This window comes from Haemorhous mexicanus, chromosome 6 (assembly GCF_027477595.1).
Source record: "Haemorhous mexicanus isolate bHaeMex1 chromosome 6, bHaeMex1.pri, whole genome shotgun sequence".
Classification (NCBI taxonomy): Eukaryota; Metazoa; Chordata; class Aves; order Passeriformes; family Fringillidae; genus Haemorhous; species Haemorhous mexicanus.
This window is the reverse complement of record NC_082346.1, coordinates 34,378,550-34,391,577: the sequence shown is the minus strand read 5'-3', so window position 1 is coordinate 34,391,577 and position 13,028 is coordinate 34,378,550. Positions and strand designations below refer to the sequence as shown.

The window sequence follows — 13,028 nt, the reverse complement described above, 5'->3', positions numbered from 1 at the left end:
GTGTCCAGCAAGGGTCAGTCCAGTACACTTACACAGATTTCTTGTATGTTATATGGCTTCCTAATAACATACATTACCTTCATTTTGCTTTAGCAGTAACAGTTGCCTCCCCAGTTCTCATTTCAAAAGTCCCCCAGCTATCAAAATGTTACAGCAGAGCAATGGCATTGACATATAGTTTTCATAAGGTGCAACTTAAGAGGTGTTTGATATAGCAAAACATCAAATGCAATGTAAAAAAAATGATTTCTAACCTCACTTGCCCTTTTCCATACTGAGTATATCTTGTCTCTACCTAAGAAGTCACCTCTGTACCCACACCAAAAAAGTGAATACATTTCAGCAGCTTTAGTGAATAGAGGAACAGAAGCTTTCCTTTTTAGAAGTAACTTTTCCAAGTCATAGAGAAGGTGGCCAAATTTCAACTCAGAACACTGAAATGGTCCAGATTCTAGCAACAGAAAGCAAAGAGGCACAGAATTTACAAAGATAAGGCCCCAAAACATCTGGTGGTTGGAACAAAAAGTAGTAAGTTGTCTGAGGTGTCTGAATGGTGACATATATGCCTAACTTGCCTCTGCCTTGTTTGCACAGGCAGGACTCACACATACTACAGAAATAAACCATTTGCATTGAAAACACCTGTTCACTTAATTCTGCTCAAAAGAATTGAATGTGGAAAGCCCTGAAACCAGCTGCTGCTCAGCAAAATAATACCAGTACTCCAGGACTGTGTTCTTCAAGCTTTCTAGCCTGGACAGAGGAACACAAACAGGATTTCAGAATCAAGACCCAAATCAGAGCAGATTTTCTCTCCTCTTTAGGATATTCAGGTAAAGGGAGGGAAACTTCTTGCAAGACCTCTGCTTTGCACTGTGCTGCATGAGACTGTTTGCAGAAGCTGAAGGAACTACCCCAGGTGAAGAAGCAGTGGGTCTTTCTCCCATTACTGCCTCCACACAGAAAAACAGAAGGCCAGGATGACTCTTACATTCAGCTGACAACTGAATACACATTTTAATCTTGACAAAGAAACTCATGAAAAGTTTAAGGAGACTGAAATTACTTGAAATTATTTGTGGTATATTAAAAACCAGTTAATTTTATTGAATTGCCGCTATGAAAATAATTTTAATGATAAATATATTTAAGGAATTAGCATAAAAAGCACACACCTAGATTAATGATCTTGACAGCATTGTCTCATTCTCCAGATGCAGTGAATAGAGCTATACCGCCATCTGACAAACTTAACTATTCTTAAGCTTTCTTGTACAGAATCATTTTAATTGACTTATCTTAATCAAAACAACAACTTACAAAATGTTCAATATAATGACTTTAAAGCCAAAAGAAAATGGGAAATAAATTAGCAGGAAGTCACATTATCTTGCCAGGCACAAGACAGGAAGTTCTCTGAAAGGATTCTTACTGCCAAGTAGAATATTATATCGTGCCCACAGCTAAGTTTTAAACACTTTTCATGTGAATTGTAAAATCATATAAAAGTGGGTTTGTAAAGTATTTTTAGTAGCTGGATGAGGTTGTGCCATGAATAAATGTTCCATTTTTGAATGTACTCTCCTGAAGAAAAAATAAAATTTACAAAACAATTGGAAATTTTTCCCCCAAAGCCTCCTAGATAAAGAAGCAAATTTTAATATTGCAGGTTTGAGATGTGTGCTGCTTGAAACATGTTAGTGTCTTTATCAGAGAAAGCATGATAACAGTTTACTGTAATTGTACTATTAAGTTTATAGTAGAACCCTTTTATAGAAACATGGAATTTCAATCTCTAGGAATATTGCAGCTTAAACTATCTAGAATGAAACATGCCTTTCCTTGCCTTCTAGGTAAGATAAAAATAGATTTTGTTTACAATGTTCTAAGTTACCACTCCACAGAATAAAAATCTGACTAAAACTATATATGTTTGGTGAAAAGGAATGATTTGCTTAACAAATATACTCCACAAATGCAATACTGCCCCGCTTCTGGACATTCAAACAAACTATGCAAGTTTATAGTCTGGCCTTCAGTGATGAGAGGCACTCCAGATTCCCTTGAAATGGTGAAATGTCCTCCCGATTTCCCAGGTTCCTGTCCCTCCCTCTTGGGAAAAAGTCAAACAGTAGTGTGGGAATCAGACACATTATTATTGCCAGCAGAGCTTGCCCCATCTTTTTCAAACAGAAAGAAGGCCATTGCCTCTCCTATAGTACCGCTAGAGTAGGGGAAAAAAACTCAGCTACAGGAAAAAATGAAATGGGATCACAATTGACAGAGAAGGTTCTTCGAGAGCAGCTGTGAAAAAGTGAGGAAGAACATAGGAAGCCTGGGATAATGGAATGTGCATTGGGAAAGTCTTACAGCAGCAGCACCACTATGTTTTGGGTTCTCCGTGAAGTTTGGACAGTGAAATATATCAGTTGGCAAGCATGCATACAAAGACTAAGAAGGAAGAAATAAAAATCCAGCCGACAGACAACCACAGTATAATCTTTTATTATAACTTAATTTGCTTGATGGTCTGACTCATGATTTTTGAGTCCTCCGGGTTTGCAGCTCTGCTCCACTTTTTCATCAGATCAAGCAGCACATTTACCATCTAAGTTCCTGAAAAGGGAGTTGGTTGCTGCTGCTTCTTGATTTCATTGCTTTACCTAAATCAACTAAAAATGCTTCCATTTCAGCGTGCATTTAGAAAAAAGGACAACTCGAACTTACACAAACCCTCCCGTGCCGTCACTCCCCCAGAACCGCAGCTACGGAAACAATTACAAAAAGGGCCCCGCTTTTCCACGTCCCCGGAGAGCCAGACTGCTGCAGCCTCACACGGCACCGCAGCCCGGGCTGCCGGGACCGCTCCCCTCGCCTCGCCAGTGCAGCCGCTCCAGCCGCGTCCCAGCGGAACCCGGGGGCTGAGGGTGGGCGCTCCGGGAGGAGCCGCCCGGAGCAGCTATCGGGCAGGGGTTCCCGCTTCTCCAAGTCCCTGGCGCTCCCCAGAGACGGCCGCACTTTCGCGGCTACGTTCACTCCTGCTTAAAAAAGTAGCCAAAGAGTGGGAGCCCAGCCCGCAGGCGGAGACTCGGGCGCTCAGCCGCGCCTGCCCCGAGCCCCCAGCCGCTGCAGGCGCCTGAGCGGGGCCCATCGCCACTGGCGGCCCGCTTCCTCCAACCACTCCGGGGACGCCCTCCCCAGCCCGCGGCAGTGGCCCCGTGGGTCTGCGCGGCCCCGCTTCGAGCAGGGACCGCCCGGCGCGCCGGGGCCGGCGGGGCCCGGGGGCGGCGGGCCCGCGCCCTCGGAGCAGGAAGGAGCGCGGCAGCGGGCAGCCCGCGTATCCCTCCGCGGCGCCGTGCGTGCGTGTGCGGCGGCGGCTCCCCGGGAAGCGCGTGAGGCAGCGCCAGGGGGAGGGAACTACTTTCAGGAAACTCGAGCGTCGGGCAGCGCCGGGCGCCGCGGGGAGGGCGGCGGCGCGAGCCCGTCCGGTGGCGGGCGCGGGTCAAGGGGATTACTTTCCTCCCCTCGCTCTTCCCCCCTCTCCCGCCTCCCTTTCCCCCGTGGTTATTTTGGATCAAGCTGTGGCGGCGGAAGGAGCCTGAAGTCAACGCTTCCGCCCAGTTTTCCTGTGAGGAGGAGGCGGGGGCGGCCGCGAGGAGCCGAGGCGGCGGCAGCGGCCGCTAATGGAGTTGTTGCCGGGGAGGAAGCGCCGCCGCTGAACTTCCCCGCGGGCTTTCTCCCTCCTTTCCCCCTCATCCTGCAGCCGAGGGCTCCTCTCTCGCCCTGGGAGCTCTGCTCCCCCTCCCTCCCCGCGCCTCTCCTCACACAAACAGCCGTGACGCATCCTCGCTCTCCGCCGTCCCCCCCTTCCCACCCCCAGGCTGGTTTAAAACGCCTCCCTCCCCCCGTCGCCAGCCTTCTCCTTCGGGCCGGCGCGTCCTCCCTCCGCAGTGCTCGACGTCGCTTTGGAGGGGGTGGGAGATCCTCGACGAGCCTTTCTGCCCCCCTTTTCTCCTTCCCTCCCCGCCTGTCCCGGCCTGTGGCGGCTCCGGTGTCTGGAGGAATTTCTGCCGCCGCCTGCCCCGGCTGTGCGCGGGAGGCGGGCGGGCAGGGAGGGAGGCGGCCGAGCAGCAGCAGGAGGAGGAGGAGAAGGAGGAGGAGGAGGAGGGCAGCAGCGAAGGCGGCTGCAGCGAGAGATGAGCTGCAGCGGGAGGACGGTGCGGTGCAGCTTTTTGCGGCGGGGAGCCCTCCCTTGTCTCCACAACTCTATCCCCCTCTAACTGGGAGCAGCTCAATATTAGAAGATCCGTGGGTTTTGCTTCTGTTTGCTTCACCATCACCACCATCATCATCGTCTCCAAGGACAGGGGAAATACGCTGCACCCCCGGACGTCAGGATTTCGGGTTTCCAGGATAAAGACCGCTGTCCTACTCCTCCCCCCCGCCCCTCTCCCTTACTCACCGCACGGCCCGTACCCTGGCCGGGGGCGGCAGACCCGGGGGTAACAATGGTGAAGTTTCTGGTGAGTTCTGGCTGCGCCCTGGCTGCGTCGGTGCTGCTCCGTGTGCCTGTCGGATCGTGGTGAGGAGAAAATGAGCGAAGAGACGGCGGCTTCTAACGAGTAAGTGGCGGTGCTCCCCCTCCCCTCCGCTCCGGGATCGGAATGGGGATGGGGCTCGACGCGTCCCTTCGGCTCCGCGCCCCGCGGGGCCTTGGCCCGCGCACGTACGTGTGCTGTCCTCCCCCTGCGCGGACTGCGCATTTCTGCTCGCGTACATGGAAGCCCCGAAGCTCCCTCTTTGTGAAGGAGCTTGGTTTGGGAGGGCTGCGAGCCGCCGGCCAGAAAAGCTTGGTTTAGTTAAAGCCCGGTAGAAAACGGTGCAGGTAACGATGGTGTCTTGGAGGGGGAGGATGGGTCTGAAATGCCCAGAGAGGTGTCGGCACGTACTACCTCTGATAAAATCCTGTTACTTGTAGATATTTCACATGGAAACTAGTGTGTGGGAGCTTCATCCTGCAGGAAACTGCTCCTGAATTTTAATTGGATGAGTCAGTCAGTGTAAATACAGCTTAAACCTACCCTAAAGCCCTTTTTTCCCTTTCTTTTTCTTTTTTTCTTTTTTTTCTTTTTTTTTTTTTTTTAATGAGCACTCGGGACTTTTTCCCCCTTCCCTTCCCCCTCCCCACCCCCCAGAGAGGAAAGGGATAGTTCAAGGATCTCTTAATATTTTTGCTGTGACTGGTTTGGAGGAAATCCAGAGGAGATTGTGTGTGTGTGTGTGTGTGTGTGTGTGCGGCTGTATTCCCCTGCATGTAATCAGTCTTAGAAATACATTTGGGTCGGAGGCTGTAAATGTTTGTCAGAAAACATCCGAGTTCTTTATGGCATTGAAACAGAAATATAAAGTATTTTGAAACTTTTCTTGTGATCGGGAAGTTTAAAGTTGATTGCTGCGGTCTCCGAGCCGTAGCGTTACGATTTGCGATGTCGGTGTTTGCTCGGTCTGATTTTATGAATGATGCGGTGACGGCCGCGGCCATGGCGGTGGGGAGGGAGCGCGGCGCCCATTGTATCTGTAGGTAGCGGTGAGCAGCCAGGGAGCAGCCGAGCTGACAGGCAGGGTGCGGACGGGGCTCCTCCGGCAGGAAAGATGGATTTCCCATTTCACTGCCTTCTTCCGAGCAAATCCTGCGCACCTTCCCGTGCGCTCCCCAAACGCGGCGTTCGGGTCCCCGGGGAGCGGCGCGGGCCGGGCCCCGCGGGGAGCGGAGCCCGACGGGACGCGGGGCTCCTGCGCTGCCGCCCGCGGCGCTGAGCGGGCCGGGGGGAGCCCGGCCGGGGAGCCGCCGCGGCGCCCGCGGGGCCGGGAGCCGGGGCCGCAGCCGCCATGTTTCCTTTTTTTGTGAATCGCTCTCATTTGCATACCACAATCTCCATTCATAAAAAAAAAAAAAAAAAAAAAATTGCGAAAAAAGAATTGCTGTCACCACCGCTGACCTGCGGCGGAACCTGCCCTGCGGAGCAGCCGAAGCGGCCGCTCCCGGACTGAGGGCCGGCCTGCGGCCCGCGGCCGGCGGCGGAAGGTCCCCAGGACCTGCTGTATTAATATGTGCCGTTCGCTGCTTGTTGACACACTTATGTGGGAAATATCAGCTCGGGGAGGTGCTGGGAGCACGTGATCAGCTCCATTCATAAAATACCTGGCTGTCCATTCACAGTGCAGTACAGTGTCTGCATTCAGCAGCCTCGCAGATCAGACCTGCATGGGAAGGGAGAGACAGCCAGGCCGGCAGGTTTATCGGAGAGGGTAGCAGAAAGAGGGCTTATGGCTGCGAGCATGGGAAGTCACTGTAAAGGGAGATGTGGAGGGATGAGAACGGCTTATTTTTATGGTTTATGTTTATCCTTTTTCTATAAAGGAGCAGGAATTCAGAAGTGCCTTCTTGCTGTACCATCTTACATTTAAACTAGGAAGAGTTTTATTCAGAAAATGTTGAAATATTTTCCCCTTCAGGAATACTGAGTCAAAAATAGAATACTGAAAATCAAATTCATTATTATGAATGTATTTTCAAGACAGTGTATTAATCCATTTACATTAATTTACATTTTATTGGACAATACAGCCTTACATCTGCAAGAGATCAACATGGTGCAGAAGGAAGGCAGTCGCACCTAACAAGGCACCTGAAAATGTTGCTTATTATAAAATACAGGTGACAGTGAAGACAACGAAATTGATAGAAATCAACATTGGGATTCTTTTTTCTGTCTGTTTACTCTGAGAATTTTATAGCAGCCGTGGCTAAAGAGACCTCTGAAATATCAGAATACTAGGAATGCTTTTTATATAGCATAAATTGTTTAGAGGGCAATGTATTATCTTTAATTTTAGATTTATTGAAAATTTAAAAAACCCATGGTGAAATTTACTGATGAAGGATCCCCAGAGCAGACAGTGTGTTTTTCTGATGTAACTGTTTTGTGGTTGACAGTGTTAAAATGGTGATGTTCATTGCTCATGAGTATGCTTTTTCATTATCTTAACAAATGGCACTGAGGTGATCCTTAATTATACATACATGGAGTGGAGGAGGCTTGTTGTTAGAACAGCCTAAGAGAATACATGGAATATTACTAATCTTTACTTAATACAAGAAAGGAAAGCTCATATGCCATATTTGCTTTGAGTTTATTCAGTGGTGCTATAGAACTAAATGTGTTCTTATATAAATACCCTTACAAAGCACTATAAATGATGCTTTTTCTTAAAAAATAGATGGGCGTTTTTGGTTTGTTTTTTTTTTTTTATTTAACGTATTTAAATATCAGAAATAAAATAAGGAAAATGTTTCTCAGTTGCTTTGCTTTTTTTTGACAGCATTTTTGGTGTGACCAGAGTCATAATTCCTCTCTGGTTGCTTTTGCCCGTAGCACATGCGTGTCACTTCAAATGGCTGGGAAATATGATTGAAATGCTAGATAAACTGTTAGTGAAAATAATACAGACCTACAAATTGAAATTCATAAATTAGAAGTTCACCGTGTTTAATTTTATCAGTAGAATTGATGGCATCAATGGCCTTGAGTTCATTAACAGATCTTTCTGCATATAAAAGTGAATACGGGTACTTTGCAATGCATTTTGTGTCATTGTAGCTACCGGGAATATTCTGGTAATTGAGCATTATTCTTTGTTTATAAAACTTCATTTTACAGAGTCAGATATAAATATTTGTGGTGTCTGGAGTTTGACCTCAGTTACTAATAAATTCTCAGTGGTGGTGGGAAAGATTAATTAAGAAGCTACATTAAGGACTACTAGGTTTCTTCTCGATCATGAACATATGGAAGGCAGCCTTAGAAAATTCTGATTACTACAGATGAGTCTTCATTGGTGATTTTTACATTGTTCTTGTAATGTTACTGTATTTGTCAGTTAGGTATTAGTTAAATGAAAGTATTTCTATACCTCCAGATATTTTTATTCTTTTTCTTCCTCAGTGATGTTTTGCAGTCAGGGTGGTCAGCATCAACACAATATATTTCCAAAACCAATCAGTTTTTAAATGAAGGAATTAGTAGAATTTTTGAACTCATGGGTCAATTTGCTACTCATGCAACTGAATATAATGATGTTGAAGGTGCCATGTCAGCGAGCACTATTCCAAATTTCTGCTTTGGTAGCAGGTTTTAATTGCTGTCTAGAAATGTGACTGAATTTCCGTTAGGGAAAACATAATAGTTGTTGTGCTGTATAGTCTTCATTCAGTAGGGGTGAATGATGACAGGCTTAAGATGGAGTCGTAGTTGCTGCAATCAAAAAGTAGGAGCACTGCTTTACTGGCTTGTTTACTTTCCTCTGTATTGCAGGTGGCCGCTTTTTATTTCAGGGAATGCTACTGCTCTTGAATCGTATTCAGAGTTGCTTTTACATATTGTATTTTTTACAGATTCAGACTGTCACATGCTGATTGTTTTACCACATAAATATACTCATTTTCCTAGATAATCTAATTAAAGAGATCGTAAATTAAACACAATATATTCCAATGCTGTGTGCTTAACAACCTCAGGTTATGATACTGTAAACATCCTCAAGTGCAGATTTGAAAAAGTAAAGGTGAACTAAATTTTTAAATGAGGTATTTATTCATGTCTTCCTTTAATATATATGAAAATACTGTTTGTACTTAATTTGTACTTCAGACTTGTACTAAATTTGTCTTACAAGCCCAGATACTGAAAGATGAATTTGAAATTGTATCACAGAAAGTAATGCCTATTAGTTTGGGTTTATTAGTTCTGGGAGGATTTTAACACTTTTCGGCAGGCTAAATTTTCTTTCTGCAGTTTAGGGCATATATAGACTCTGAAATTCTTTATCCCTTAATGAAAGGAATTTGTAAATAGAAGTTTTTTTTTTTTTTTAAGGAAAGGATTTTCTAACCCAATTGATTATATTAAATCATTGCAATTCTGATATACTTTCATTTGAGGGAAGGTTGCTTATAGAGTCCTTGGGAGGCTTTTCCAGTCTTATGAAATGATTCTTGCTGTCTGTTTGGCTTTATATTGTATGACACTATTTTGAAGGTGAAACTGAATTTGCATGTTACATAATCTGAGAGTCAGTTGGAGGGGGGGATGGGTATTTTTACTTTTTTCTTTCAAAAAAAGGCTCACCCTAGCAACAGTCCTTAATTACTGTGATATTGCAGAAAAATGCTTTTGGATGTTTCAGTGTAACTAGAGCCAGCAATAATATTTGAATTCAAGGATGCCGAGTGTTTCTCTTTTGTTCATTTAAAATGTAATGCTCTTGATGTGTTAAAGTGACTGTGAGGACATCAGTGTGATTTTTATAAGAAAAGATGTTTCTTGAAAAGAATATATCCTGACAGAATCAGAAGTCACAGGATTAAAGCTGAGGGCAATCCTGGTGCATTTGGGAGTTAATGCTGGCAATTTTGTTTGTTATTTACCCATTCTTGTGTATATCTGGAGAAATTGTGTGTATAGGTCATGACTTAATGGGATTATGATGAATACTAGAAGTAAAAAATACTCTTCAGAGTATTAACACGAGTTTAAAAAGGAGACAAAGGAAACAATTTTGTCTTTTTTGGTTTTTACTCAGCTGATTCCAAAAGAGTGACTATGATATGACATAGAGTGTATGTTGTCTTAAATGCTGTTTCAAATGCTAAATGTTTTCTTTCTCCCTTCTACTCTTCTTCCTAAGTTAGCATATGTCCCACATTACTCAAAAGAATTTGAAAGATGTCTGGAAGTTGCCATATTTTTCAGGATCCCAGTTTCTTTGTGGCTGCTTTAAGAAGGAAATGTCCCTCTCTTTTTCCTTTCTGTTCTACTTTGCAACAACACTTCAGCAAATAAATTTAAAATAGCAGAGTTTGCCCAGTTATTTAATGGCTGGAATTGATTGCAAACAAAAATTTAACATTCCCTAAACATATAAAGTTTGTTACTCCCTTCTCCCTTGAAAATATCCATACCTCTTTCTGAAAGCATTTTCCATTGTTTTCTATCTGTTTAATTATGAGCAACTAATGTGCTACAAAGTTTCCAAATTAAAATTCTATGAAATGCAAACACATTTGCAAGATTTTTTTAATACTTTCTAATACTTTGTTAGGTGTGTCCCCTATCTTCAGCAATGCTTTTTTTTTTTGGTGAAAGGAAGAGAACTGAATGCTCTTGTGTATTGCCATGTATTTCTAGACTTAGGACAATAGCAATACATTCCTCTGTTGTGCTTGGTTTTTTGTAGTCTGTAAGTGAAGATTTTTTTTTTTTTTTTGATTAATGCTTAGACTATGCTCTAGTAAAATCTGTTGGTTGTCACTATTCCCTGTGGTTTTTCTCATTCATAAAGTGATAGCATTTTGTATATAGTAAAATATTTTATGGTATGTCATACTAGCATAAGCACGACACCTCTCCTACCTGAAAGTTGTAATAAGAATCGATCTATAAGACTACAGTGGTATTGAACAGCACTCACACTTGTATAAAGTAAGAAGACATTTTAAGTGCATGTGTTTTCTAATCTTTTCAAGCTTATCTTTACAGTAATGTTCATGCTGGTAGCTGTGATATCAATTTGTTTAAAAATAAGTATTTGTCTATATTCATTGTTTTATTTTAATTTTCTCCTACATAGAAAAGTTTTATTTTAATTTTCTCCTACATAGGAAAAAGAAGAAAACCCAAGCAATCTAAAAGTCTTTAGATATGCAAAGGGACCAAAAATTTGCATTTAAGTGCTCTGAGTGCTAGAATTTGTTTATAAACGTGGTTCTGATTAAATAACAATTCACTTACTACACACAGGCCCTAACTCCCAATGCTCCAATTAAGGTGGGGAAAACAGATGATGATGGTGATGCTATTATTATTACTATTACTATTATTAATTTTGTCCCAGTATAATGACAGTAAATTAATCTATCTGTGAAAGGAAATCATTCACAAGCATTTTTCTCTGTAAGAACTCAATGTCATATGACATTAAATAATTCAAACAGGGAAAACATGCCATAGAAACTTCATCGGTTACTGTGTTCCATTCTGCACTGCTGTGTGATACCAGACTTCCATTCAGAAGGAAATATTTTTCATGTGTACATGATGCAAGAATTCACGAAATGTGTATAATTGAAACATCTAAACCATCTTAAAAATTAGATGATATAGCATCTGTTTCTTCTTCCCTCTCTCCCCTCCCCCAGAAGTATTAATTCCTGGTCTTGACTACTGTTGTTCACAATGTTTTAATTATGTAAGGAAGTCTAATTCTTTTAAAGCAAGTTTAACACTCACCTATTCAGAATGCCAGAAGGAATTCTGTGGCCCAAATGCTTGGCTTGAATGGTTTTGTGAGCCAGTTTTTGACTGGAGTGGTTTGCAAGAGCAGGTCATTAAAGTCTACGGAAGAGTTGGGTTTTTATGAGTTGTTTTTAAAAAACTCCAGAAAAACAGCAATAAATGGATAGGCCTTCCCCAAGATGATCTGAACTGTTAACAATCACCCTTTTTCTTTGATTCCAGCTGGTTAGTTGAGATACTGAAGTTTGTCAAAGCAAAAATGAAAGTGATTTATTTCAGTTTTAGGTAAAGTAGAATGTTGTCAACAAATGTACATACCCACAAGAAGCATCAAAAATTTAATTAATGAAACAATTTGTGAAATCTAGTGCCAAGATTATTAAAAATTGTTCCTGAGACTGACTGTCTTCCCTGAATAACCATAGGACTGATAAGATGTAGCTGTCAGTGAGGATTCCTGCCAGGCATTTTTTATTCCTGCAGAACTGTTTTGGTGAAGTGGTATAAACCTTGAGGGCAGAAGAGATTTCTCTCTCCTTAGCCTTTTTTGAAAGGATTAAGTAGGGGTGGTGAAAGGTGGGAGTACTGCGCCTGCTCTGATTTAGGAATTTTTATGTAGCTTCATAGAAACTTTTTAACCTCTTTAGATGTGATAAAGTATTCTGAGCCCTGGGTATTCTTTTCTGTGCATGGTGTGCTTATTCTGGATCCCAGTACAGCATGTCTTAATATGAGGCCTGTGATTGAGGCTGAAATATGTTGAACATTTAACAGGAATACATTTTTAAAGGGTGTAAAGAAGCTAATTCAGGATTTAGAGATGGGATTTGTCCATTTAAAGTGGGAAACCTGATAGGTTTTTTGATCTATTTATGGGGCTGACCTTATGTAACAAAGCTATATGTCTGTAAGCACTAGTTATTGTTGATAATCACTGGTCTTTGCTTGCTTTAGGGCCAACAATAATTTGGAAGTTTCATAGTGGGATAGACTTTAGATAGATAGGTTTGTTTGTGCCCTCTTCAGGGGGTAGTTAACTATCTCATTACAAGTTCCACTTGTGATTCAAATGATACTGATCTGGGTTACTGATGTATGACTGTGCTACTGATGATGCAAAAATATTTTGGCATTGCTGTCTCTAATTTCAAAAGATTTTTAAGCAGAAATTGATTGCTGGTACCAGTTGTACATAATGAGTGTGCAAAGGGAATGCAAAATTGTAAAATTAAATGTTTGAGAATTTTTGGGTTTGAGAACTGAGATTTTTTTTTTTGTGCAAATAAAGTCCGTGTGGCCAGGATGCATGAATTTTGATGATTTTGGTAATAAGACGGATAGACAGTTATAATCAGATTGCCTAGGTTCTGCTCTCAGACCTTCAATATTAGGAAATGGCCAATTATTTTTTTTTTTTTTCCAACCCCTTGCCTCATTTATTTCTCCTGCGCCAGAGAGGAGAATTGTGTCTTCTGGTCATGCACAGGTGGTTCTATGTAATTGAAGACTGCATCTTAGTAAGCATTAAAATTCTATAAATACTAATATTGAAAAATAAAGCAATATTCTGACAGATTTGTTAGAGTTTTTTTGTTTGATTTGTTTTCTTGAGTCTAGTCTGATTTTAGTCTTTAATCTACAGATTTCAACTATGTGGGCATTTCAAATGTTGGT

General features: G+C 42.7%; 1 protein-coding gene across 1 annotated transcript in view; it reads left to right on the top strand.

Moving 5' to 3' along the window:
• Positions 1 to 4,161: 4,161 nt before the first annotated feature.
• The window catches only part of SPRED1 (sprouty related EVH1 domain containing 1), a 58,019-nt gene continuing 49,152 nt past the window's right edge, over positions 4,162 to 13,028 (top strand). Inside the window, exon 1 of the mRNA XM_059849802.1 lies at positions 4,162 to 4,622. Within this exon, the coding sequence (XP_059705785.1) occupies positions 4,594 to 4,622 (29 nt within the window). The 5' untranslated portion in view covers positions 4,162 to 4,593. The remainder of the gene's footprint in view (positions 4,623 to 13,028) is intronic.